At 39.2% G+C, this 12,338-nt stretch overlaps 1 protein-coding gene across 1 annotated transcript in view; it reads left to right on the plus strand.

Annotated features, from left to right (window-relative positions):
* ADGRA3 (adhesion G protein-coupled receptor A3) overlaps nt 1–12,338 on the plus strand; it is a 134,207-nt gene that overhangs the window by 50,056 nt on the left and 71,813 nt on the right. The window contains exons 5-8 of the mRNA XM_077815799.1: nt 500–571; nt 4,092–4,252; nt 5,992–6,205; nt 8,304–8,468. Coding sequence (XP_077671925.1) covers nt 500–571; nt 4,092–4,252; nt 5,992–6,205; nt 8,304–8,468 — 612 coding nt within the window. The remainder of the gene's footprint in view (nt 1–499; nt 572–4,091; nt 4,253–5,991; nt 6,206–8,303; nt 8,469–12,338) is intronic.

Consider the following 12,338-nt stretch of genomic DNA (forward strand, 5'->3'; position numbering starts at 1 on the left):
TGATGTGACCCCCCCCCCTTTTTTTTTCCTTTTTTTTTTTTTTTTTTTTTTTTTTTTTTTGGTAAATGGTATATCTAAGCAGGTTGTTTTCTTGCACTACCTTTCTGGTAACACTGATTATTTGCCAACTTTGAACTAAAATTTAAATATGCTTTTTTTTCTGGTGTATATTTCAACATAAGTGTCATTTTAAACAAAAATGAGATATTTGAGTTGAATAGTTTTATTCTCAAACTCATAATACTTTCAAATAAAAGAGTAGAATGGAGGAACATCTTTGGTGTTAGGGTTCTCTAGCTGGGCCATCAGGCTTACATTGTGATGTCTAATGTTTTAAAGACTGCTCCCATGTCCTCTTTTGATGACTGTATTTCATAAGTTACTTTTAAAAAATAAAAACACATTTTGAAAGAGGAAATTTGTGTTTAATTACATAACTTAGTGTCAAATATATTGCTTAAGTATAAAACAATTTAATTATTGCCATTTTATGTCCTAGAAATCTTTCAGGGAATTTGTTTTCTGCACTAACACAAGGAACCCTTGATCATCTTAACTCACTAAAGTCTTTGTAAGTATATATTAATTTTGGTTTTAATTTGTATGATCTTAGATAAGTTTTTCAGCGATTTTAAAAACCAGTTTAAAAGGGTAAACATGGTGAGCTTCAGTAGACATTTTTTTGAGTGCAAAGAAACTAAATTAAAGCAAACAATATTTTTGATTCTGACAGATCTACACATTCAATGCTATCCCAATTAGACATTGGCAATTTAGATTTTGTTTTGTTTTTTAAACATATTATAACAGTATATTTCTGAGTAGGCTTGGATTGACATGGGTGCAGAATTTTGCACAAGAAAATGGTACAAGGGTTAGTCATAGTTTGAAGATGAAAAGTACTCTGGATGTAATTTTCAAAAGTACTCAATCTTTGTCTAACTCATCTCTGTTTTGAAGTCAGTAGGATCAGAGTTAGGCCATCACTGAGAACTTTTGAAAATCCCACCCTACAGATGCCAATTATTATTTTGTATTAAATAAAGTTTTGGCCTTTTTTGTCTTATTTTACAAACGAAGAAAGGTTTCAGAGTAGCAGCCGTGTTAGTCTGTATCCGCAAAAAGAACAGGAGGACCTGTGGCACCTTAGAGACTAACAGATTTATTATTTATTATTTAAATTTGTTAGTCCTTAAGGTGCCACAGGTACTCCTGTTCTTTTTGCAAATGAAGAAAGGTACTCTCCAAAAGTTTACAGTTCTCCAAGAACAAAAAGTGTGACTGTTGGATATAAAAATTCGTGTCTCAATCTCATTCTGTTTTTCTCTTTAGCAGCCCTTAGTTCCTTTATTGTCATACTGTGTGTGTAGAAAGTGGATGAATTACTTCATGACAACCTGACTGTTAAAAGTTTGTATATTCTATGACAGCTATGTAGGTTGGGCTGCCATATCAGGAGTCTTGCAGATTCTCTAGCTGCTGGCACTGGTCATAAAGTGAACTCTCTCCTTATTCCAAGGCAGATAATGCCTCCTCTCAAGTCTGATTATTATTCGTGGTTTATTTCTTGAGCTCTAATACTCTCAGCACTGTACTAATAAAAATGGTCCCTGTCCTGAAGAGCATGAGTCTGTTTAAGAACTTAATGAGCATGCTACAACATCCTGGATATCAATGTTAGTATTTAAAATGTGTCTTTAGGAATTCCTGTTAACAAAGACCAAAAAGCTTGTATCAGAACTCCCCAGTTAGGAATGTATATTGTTTCAGTGTTAAGTGTTTGTGCCTTGGCTTGCATAAATTTTTTGGGCACTGTTCGCTGTTGCTGTGAAATAATAAAATACACATGAAGTAGAGATTTTTAACAAAGATGAAAAACAAATCAGTTCAGACTGAGGGGCCCTTTTTTTTTTAGACAATATTTAGATATATAAATTATTGTTTCCTGACTATAGCAGACTTTTTAATGGGGATTTGGATGTCTTTGTACCAGGACGTGTTATATTATACATACAATGAGAGGATTTTATGAATCAATGAAAATCAGAAATGATGTGGAAAAGGCCTATTTTAATCATAGCGAAGTTACTGGGGTTTCGTTTAATGGGAAAAAAGCACACACGGTTGCATTAGTGAGTGTAGTATAGCCTGTAATGAGAGAAACAGGCAACACATTTGAGTGACCACTGCATAGAACTTGTTTTTAATCTGTATCTTAACCTTATACCATTATAGATTTTTTTTTACTCTTGCTTCTCTACTAAATAAATAAATAAATAAACCTCAGTCAAGTAGATAGTATTATTCAAATAAACTGTTATTGTGCCCATGAATTTGCTCATGTAAGCACTAAAGTTACTGTACTCCCTCTGCCAAAGAAGTTATTGCAAATTCTTTTTTGTCTTCAAGGTCCATAGATCCGTTAAACCTGGCTCTGGCTTTGGCTCAAGCAGTGTGCAACTACTTAGGCAGAACCAAACCCATCAGTCCCTGATAGGGGAGGGCATGGTCAGCTATATCTGACAGTTGTTCATTGCCTTCATAGCTTCAGACCTTCTGTGAAACCTTTTGTTTTTGAGTGTGTGTGTGTGTGTTACACACTTACATCCCCATGACCAGAAACACAGCTACAGAATGTAAATATATGGCCAAAATAATTCATTTATTTTATATATATATATATAATTTTTATATCTATATATAAATAAAAAGTATTTTGGACATAAATTTGCATTCTGGTCCTGGGGATGTAAGTGTGTAGTTCTTTTCTACCAGTGCCCCCCTCCTGATATACCTCTCCACACACCTTCACAGAGTGCAGCACGGAGAAGGGCAAGAAGAAGGGGAAAGCACAGACGTGGTGTTTTCTCTACCCCACTTGTGGAATGCCTGTGTGGGGATTACTGTGTCTTCTGTGAGTTAGGAGCCATGCACATCTCAGCGAAGCCAGCTCGGGCAGGGTCCTTCATGGAGTCCCTCTCTCAAGCCAGGAGTGGCATATCTAGACCCAGACCAGTAGAAGCACAGGACCCCAGGGTAGCTCCAGAGTATTTCTTGCCCTTCTAGGGCAGGAGTGTGATTCCTCCAGCAGGGTTTTGAGTTACTGCCAGCCTCAATAGAGCACTGAGGTCAGAAGAGATCTGGTAAATCTCAGGATTTGGCTGACCCAGATCTGGCATAGTAATTTTTCTCCAGGGTTGGCCACCTCTGTATAGATTCAGTAAAACTTCCCTCTCAGGAGATGCTGGAAAAGCATTCAATTCTGGGCATAAGAAAGATTGCTGCCCATCAGTTAGCAGATCCCCAGAGCTCTCCCAGCAGAATTGTCCCATTCACTCTCAGAATCTGATGGGCATTCATTCAGACAAACAAGAAAAGGAAAATGGGAAGGACATACAGGGACTAGTCTCCATGGTCATTGGACACCTTCCTTTTCCCAGGCCCTCATAGGAGGGGAGAAAAAAAAAAAGCGCATCCCTAAAAAAGGCTGTGGTATGCCAGAAGGCTAAACATGTGTGCAGGCACAGGAGTCCTTCCTCTTGTCTCTTCAGAGTCTCCTGATGCCAATTCTTTAGGGAGGAGCAGATTTAAGAGAAGGAAATACAAACCCAGATCCTGCTCAGTGTCCTCCTTAGTTTCAGAACTGGAACCACAGGAGGAAGAAAAGCAGGAAAACTCTTCTAGTTAAGAGTTTGTGCGCAGGCAGTATTGGCATGGATCCAATTCATGGCATGAAATTGTCACATTTGGTGAACTACAGCACAAATAAATGACTTTAGTTTAAATCACTGCTGAATAATAATCTAGAAACTGTTTTTTAAACACACAGTACAGTATAGTGCAATATTCTTAACTTTTGCTATTATTGACACTTTTTCACTTTCATAGTCTAGGCATATTTAATCCTGCCTCAGCATGAAGGGGAGGGGATTAGATGACTACGTGAGGTCCCTTCCAGTTCTACATTTCTGTGATTCTATAGGAAATTTGTAGTAAATTGTGATAGGCATTCTAAAACTAATGGGAGGGTAAACATAAAAAACTGAATATTACATTTATTATTGTGATTATCTGTCTTTTGCATGTTACAGAGAATTTCAGACTGATTATCTTCTATGTGACTGTAACATTTTGTGGCTGCATCAGTGGTTAAAGGAAAGAAATATAACAGTACGCGAAACTAAATGTGCTTACCCCAAGTCATTGCAAGCACAACTAGTAACGTCAGTTAAGCAGGAGCTTCTAACATGTGGTAAGAATTCTAGATAAATGACGCTTAATAATTAATGCATACTGGGTTTATTTAGTGTGAGTAGCTAATCCTTTATTTTTTCTGCTTTCCTTCAATTTGGTACCTCTATGTAGTGTTTATAGTGATTCCTTCTACTAAGCTGGTCCACAGATTGACAGTAGTCTTCAGACTGCCTTGCTGCTTCTGGTATCAGAAGGAGAGTTGTTGTCTAGGCCCCTGATCTTACCCTTGGAGGAGCAATCCTCTCAAAAACAGCAGTTAAACTTGACTTCTTACATGAAAAATAGAGAACTGGTGGGTTTGTCCTTCATTTCTCAGGTTTTTCTGTCAGACTGCTTAGATCTGAGTTATGCAAAACCCTCCAAGTCTAAAGCCCTAATAGTTAAAAGGAGAAAGAGATTGTCCTATTCACCTCCCTCCCTCCTTATCTTTCTTGGAGACCAGTCAATCCATAAAAGACCCAAATAAGAAATTTGAGGTATCGTGAAATGAAACAGTAAAATCCAAGAGAAGAGAATCAGAAGGAACCTGTTGATTTGCTGGGCCAGTTGTCTGGTTCAAAGCTAGATGCACAGAGAGTGAAACTCAGGAGAAACTTTCTTTAGCAGTTTTTTTCAAAGAATACCGAGGAGTTTGTTAGCATTCCGAGGTCTTCCCCAAGATGATCCTTAAAGAGGAAGAACAAGAAGAATCAAGTGGATGGGTCACTGAAACCCCTAGAAGTATTGCCCATCAGGCTCAGAAAAGACCCTTGCATCCTCCTAACATAGCTATGCAGGCCCACTCAAAGCTGACCAGCTGAGACACTTTAAAGGTTTTGGATTGTGTCTACACTAGATGTAAAGTCAAGTTTAAAAGACACATTTAGGTGGCATGTTTTCCAACACTACCTATTTTCCTAATCTAGATAGGTCCAGTGGTTCTGTGAGTCTTTAGAGGGCTACATAAGTCATGTTCTTTATACTCTCTTTAAGTATTAAAATTGTGGTAAATCCCACCTGCTTTTGTACAGTTCACTATCCTAATTCAGGACTAACTTCTCTGAATGATACGTTGAGAACTGTGTACAAATGTCCTATTATGAGGATTACTTCTCATTCTGTTGTCAAAACTGGGAGTTATCAAGAATATTAAGCTCTCAGTATAAACAAAGTATACTACTTTCATATCAATCGGTGATTGTAAAGTTCATGCAGCTTGGGACTGGGAGTGTGGGTTTCTGTTTGTAGCTGTAAGAGTAGTTCACTCTGAGATCACGAGAAAATTGCCTAAATTTACCTATCTGTAAATCTTAAACATATTAACATATATCACTTGAAATTTTGAAGGTTGCTTAATATTTGTAAAAGAAATATATAAATGCACAGATTTGTTTTATTTGTATTGCTTTTTTTTTTCTGGAACTAGGTTGGCAAACAGCTTCTGTAATTCATTAAACTGACTGAATACAGTTTTTGAAAGATACAATTAGCCCATTGGAGGTCAATTGAAGATGTGAGTCGTTATGAAATACAGTTTATTTAAATCCTTCCCAGCTCTTTTTTTTAAAAAAGCCAGCTAAGACAGAGATCTGATTATATCAAACTATATTCCAAAGAAAAAAAAATTTCTTATTTTGATGATTATTAAATTTAAGGGTTTTTTTTCAGAGTGGATCTATAAAGCATAGTATCTAACTATATTTTTAAATTTGAAGTTTTGTTGATATTTTTTTTTTTTTTTGGTCTCTTGGATTCTAGAACCTCCTCTTGAATTACCATCTTTCTACATGACTCCATCTCATCGTCAGGTTGTCTTTGAAGGAGACAGTCTGCCCTTCCAATGCATGGCTTCATATATTGATCAAGACATGCAAGTGTTGTGGTATCAGGATGGGAAGATTGTTGAAACTGATGAATCTCAGGGTATTTTTGTTGAAAAGAACATAATTCATAATTGCTCGTTGATTGCAAGGTAAATTCCTTGTGAAAAACATCTGCGTAGAGTGGTAGTCGAAACCCCCCCTCCCCGGTTCATATTGCTTAGTAAAGTGGTTGGTGGCAAATAGTCTCTTCTCAGTTCTTATTGATGTGAATATATAAACTGCAATAGTGAGGGTTTGGAAGAAATGACCCCTGTCAGACAGTATTACAATGGCAATTCATAGTCATTATGACAGTGAATAATCATTGGGCCAGAGAGAGTGTGAATGATCCTATATAACCTGGTGGTTAGGGCACTCTTGGAAGAAGTAGGGCACTGAAGTTGAAGTCTCTGCTCCAATGACTATTTAATTATTTATACAAATTGGAACAGCTTCAACAGGAGAGATTGAGACCCACACCAGAATATCCCATATACTAGTGCCTATGGCACTCTCTTCTGTAGTAAGGGAAATGCAAGTTTGAAATCCCTTCTACGCTCATGGGACTGGGGGAATTGTACCTGGGTCTCCAACAAATCAGGTGAGTGCCCTAAACACTGGGCTTAATTTTTTTTCTTTGAGTTGCTGATGTATATTCCACTCAGATATGCGCATACCCAGGGCATCAAAGCCAGAGAACTCTGCCTAGGAGTATCCCTCAGAGCAGGGCTCATGCTCTGTGCCTCCAGCCCCTTCCCCTGGCTATTTAAGGGCTGAGAGAACACCCATGGAACCATTTATTAACAATGGACAAGATAAGTTAGGAATGTAGAAATGAGGTAAATAGTAGGTTGACCGTGAACAATGTATGGACAGGGCATGCTACACAGGAATTGGTTCCTTCAAAGTAACCAAACCAATCCCAAAATGTCTGATGCAATATAATGTGTAGATGTATATAAAGGAAGAGGTTTTTTGTGTAACTTTTGGTGTTTAGTATGCCCACAACCCACCCCATATACTTGAGTCTGATCAACTAAGCATAGCTTTGCTGTATGCCAAATAAAGGAACCCGAGTGACAAAATCTGGAGTTGAATTGTATTTTTTGGATCCCAGAACTGGATGAAGTGTTCTGGATAAGCAGAGTGGAAAAGGTCTCAGAGGGACTCCTAGTAAACTTCCTGTGTTACATCAGCATATGGAGTAGCTCAGATCATGCCTCCACAGAGATTGTGGGCACATTCGATTAGGGCCTGAGCAACGTCGATAGCATTCCTCAGTGATATTTCAGTTTTGGACATTTGCAGGGCTGCTACCTGGTCTCTCTCCGTACTTTTTACCAGTCACTATGCAATTTCTGTTGTGTCTAGGTCAGATGCAAAGTTTGAGAAGGCGGTCCTGCAGTCATTTTTAAGTAGACTTTGATTCCCAGCTCTTAGGAGTGCTGCTTGTGAGTCACCTGTGTGGAATATACTTCTGCAAACCCTTGAAGAAGAAAAGATGCTTACGTACTGTATTGTAACTGTTCTTCTTCAAGATGTGAGTGCAGCTGTGTATTCCATGACCCACCTTCTATCTTCTGCATCAGAGTCTCTATTCTTGACATTCGGTACAAAGGAACTGGTGGGGGTGTGGGGGCAGGGTAGCTCTGCTCTTAAATAGTGAGCACTACCCCATAAGTAACATTAGGCAAAGTTCTCTGGCTTTGGTGCACTGAGTGAACACATATCTGAGTGGAAAACACATCTGCACCCCCATCTTGAGGAACAACAGTTATACAGGTAAGTAACAATCTTTTATGAGACTACCACCTCCCTGCCACCTCAGTCAATTTGTTAGACCCAAAACAGATATTTTCAACTCACTAAAATGTTTTTGCAATTTTTCTATGCAGATTGACTCAAGCCAAAATTTTCATTTTGAATTTTTTAATGGCTTCCAACTAACTTAAAAATCGGTTTTGCCTGTCTGTAACTATAGCAAACAGATCTGCTTTTGTAGGGTGATGGATTACATGACCTACTAGATCTCTGCCACAGTTAATTACTAGTTCTTGGGCTCATGGATAGTTGGTTCCCAGTTTTTGTAAGGCCATTCGCGGACATGTTACTGAGCTGCTTCTGTGGTCTTTCTGAGCGCTATTCATCTTTTAATAAATGCTTTTCATACATTTTGCTGAAGTTCAATAATTTTTTTTGTCTTAATAGCATCTTGACTATCTCAAATATTCAAGCTGGATCCACCGGCAACTGGGGTTGTCATGTGCAAACCAGACGTGGGAATAATACAAGAACTGTAGACATTGTGGTGTTAGAGAGCTCTGCACAGTATTGCCTTCCAGAGAGGGTTGTCAACAATAAAGGAGATTTCAGGTTGGTGACAGCAAATTTGTTTCATGAAGAAGTGTTGTCTGTTTGATTCTGCTTTTCAATTAGGAGGTTATGCTGAAAGGCACCTTACTGGTATGTACTCTTGCATAAGATGTAATGAGTTCTCACATTTCTAATTATAGTAAATTAGAATATGGCTGAAAGAAATGCAAGCAGCGATATTGTGAAATATTGGTGCCTTTTAACCCATATTGCATGAATCCTTTAGAAAAGAATTTGACAGTAAAGTATGATATTCTAAATATGTAAATATAGCTGTTCTAATGAAGAGAGTTTTTGAAGTGGCTTGTAACTTAAAGTTGGAACACGGGCTAATACAGGGTTTTTCTTCAATATTAGTATTCTACTTCCAGGTTTTTCATTGTCTCCCATATATGAAATCACTACAACAGTACTATGAAATATCTCGTCCTTTTAAATAGTACAATAATTGTAATGAGTGCCATCTCCTTTTTATAATAGTTGTACTGCCCGTGGCTGCTCTAGTTTTCCATTGTGTTGGTTATTGCAGTCTATCTTGTTTTTGTTCTTCATTTATCTTTTCACCTGTTTTCCCTTTTCTGATCTTTTTGCTGCTGGTCACTCTAACACATTACTTCTGGAGGTGCCAGCTATCACAATTAGATTCCCTATATGTAAGGTAATTCTTTTTCTAACTTCTCTTTTGCACCTTACTGCAGTAGTTCCCAGTGAGAAACAAAATGTTGTTAGCATGTGTGTCTTCTATTGGTGCTAGTTTTCTTACATTTATAGCCATTTTTCTTATGATTCATTTACTTGTGCTGGCTTAAAAGGTACTTCCTGGTATTTTTCTTTTGTAAACCCCTCTCCTATCATTCCACCCCCCATCCCTAAGTTGGAGCTCTTTGTAGCTCGTATCTAACTTCTTTATAGGCAATCAAAAACTGTGGTTCTCAAACTTATTTGATCATGTCCCTCTTCTTTGTGTCTGTGTTAATTTATGCTTCCACCACACAAGTATGTATACAGATGAAAAGAAAATAAATATTGCACTCTGCCAGTGCAATCCTTAAATATTAAAAACAGTAAAGCATTGACTCAGACAGAGCCATTCAGTTATACAGTTCTGTAAATTTTAAGTGAGATACTGCTTATTTGCATCACTCTGTTGTTACTAGTGTAATAGTGCTTGTTGGAGGAGAGCAATTCCATCCTGGGTTGAATGCTTGAGACAGCTATCAATCCCCTTCTATCTTGTATTAAATGTGCACACCACATTGTAGCAAACTGATTAACGTATAGATGGCAATGATTTTGTATAATGCTATGCAAGCTTAACAGAAATCCATCAAAATGCTTGGCGCCATCTAGAGTCAAATGCACCATGCCATCTGAGGACCTGATATGCCTGGAGGAATCTGCTTTGCTGGTTATTCGTTGCTGTGAGTAAAATGTGCACAGTAAGGTTTTTTTGTTTTTCCTTCCCCCTCCCCCCCCCCCCAATATATTCAGCATCCCTGAGGGCATACCTGCCAGTTAGAGAACCTCTGATCTAAAAGACCTTACATTTTTCACCAGGATTCATCACCGAATTTGATCCGCTGGTTGGATCATTAGCTTCCCCGGCTTGGGACTGGCTACTGACGGAGAGTGCGATGTGAACCCTAATAGAAATCAAACCACCAATACATAAGCATGAGGAAATACTTTTAGTTAGCCTCATTAATCCATTTTGGGATGAAATCTTGGATTCTGTTGAAGACAGTGGGAGTTTTGCCATGACTTCAGTGGAACCAGATTTCACCCATGATGTCTAATGTATCTGTGACTTTCTATCTTTTGGATTGATTTTAAATCTCAACCTTCCCTTTTTAAAATTAAATTATTTTGTAGTTGAAAGGCTTACTATAATACACTTGCACTCTGGTGATGCTGCAACTACCCCTGTGTAAGCTTGTAGAAAGGGTCTGTCAAGGTTCCTTCCCCACTCTGAACGCTAGGGTACAGATGTGGGGACCTGCATGAAAAACCTCCTAAGCTTATCTTTACCAGCTTAGGTCAAAACTTCCACAAAGTACAAAATATTCCACCTTTGTCCTTGGATTGGCCACTACCACCACCAAATACTGGTTACTGGGGAAGAGCTGTTTGGAAACGTTTTTCCCCCCAAAATACTTCCCAAAACCTTGCACCCCACTTCCTGGACAAGGTTTGGTAAAAAGCCTCACCAATTTGCCTAGGTGACTACAGACCCAGACCCTTGGATCTTAAGAACAATGAACAATCCTCCCAACACTTGCACCCCCCCTTTCCTGGGAAATGTTGGATAAAAAGCCTCACCAATTTGCATAGGTGACCACAGACCTAAACCTTTGGATCTGAGAACAATGAAAAAGCATTCAGTTTTCTTACAAGAAGACTTTTAATAAAAATAGAAGTAAACAGAAATAAAGAAATCCCCCCTGTAAAATCAGGGTGGTAGATACCTTACAGGGTAATTAGATTCAAAACATAGAGAATCCCTCTAGGCAAAAACTTAAGTTACAAAAAAGATACACAGACAGAAATAGTTATTCTATTCAGCACAATTCTTTTCTCAGCCATTTAAAGAAATCATAATCTAACACGTACCTAGCTAGATTACTTACTAAAAGTTCTAAGACTCCATTCCTGGTCTATCCCCAGCAGAAACAGCATATAGACAGACACACAGACCCTTTGTTTCTCTCCCTCCTCCCAGCTTTTGAAAGTATCTTGTCTCCTCATTGGTCATTTTGGTCAGGTGCCAGCGAGGTTACCTTTAGCTTCTTAACCCTTTACAGGTGAGAGGAGCTTTCCCCTGGCCAGGAGGGATTTCAAAGGGGTTTACCCTTCCCTTTATATTTATGACAGGGTCTTCTCAGGTTCTCCTTCAAGTGATGGTCCCTATTATATTCCATTGAGGCTTATGCACGTGCACCCAGAGCTGGAGCTTTTCAAAGTAGTAGTGTCTGATGTTCCACACATGCACCCTTGCATTGCCTCATGGTTTCGCCCAAGGTGCTAAAGGGCGGGTTACAATGACCACGTCTTGAGTTCCTTCTCACCACCGCAAGATCAGAGCCGGAGTTTCTGCTTTTCTCTCATTGTTGGTGACACACTTTCGAAACTTTCTAGGAAAACTATTTTTATTCTTGTACATAGTTAGGATTTTACTGATTTTGTAGTAATTTTAGTGTTCATAGTCATTTTTATAAGATTAAGGACTTTGTGATGCTGTTTCAGCAGTTTCCCGCCAACTCTCCTTGCCCCCCGAGTCTGGGGATGGGAGTGTTGCCGCAACAACTGCAGGATCAACCAGGTTAGCCAGATTGGAGTTGTGGCCCTAATATTCGCCTTCAGAACCATCTCACTCAACCTGGAAGGAATCCACTGTCTCACTGCCCTGTCCTTCATCGAGCAGACGTCCAGAACCAGGGCTGGACAATACACCAGTCAGCCTGGCTCCTACAGTACCAGTGGATCTGGAGAGAGTCCCCTTGTTGTCCCCAGATGCAGGTGTGTCATCGATGCCCTCCTCTCCCCCAGATGACTACCGTCAATTTTAGGAGCTGCTCAGGAGAATAACTAATGCTCTTCAGATCCCATTGGAGGAGGTGCAGGACAGTCTACTCCCCCATCCACCAACCCATGGACACCGTTCTCACCATCCCACCAGAAGTCCTCTCCTTCCTCTGATGGTGGACAGTCCCGCTCCAAGTTTGATGCGGTCAGCCCTTCCTCCAGTCCTCATTGAGCGTGACAGTCATAACAGATGCATTGCTCGACAGCTGGGGAGCCCACATGGGAGATTGCATGTGTGACAAATTGCCGGCACTACTTTGAGGGGTCTCGCGCTTTCTCTTCTTGGGG

Source organism: Eretmochelys imbricata, chromosome 4 (assembly GCF_965152235.1).
Source record: "Eretmochelys imbricata isolate rEreImb1 chromosome 4, rEreImb1.hap1, whole genome shotgun sequence".
Taxonomy (NCBI): domain Eukaryota; kingdom Metazoa; phylum Chordata; order Testudines; family Cheloniidae; genus Eretmochelys; species Eretmochelys imbricata.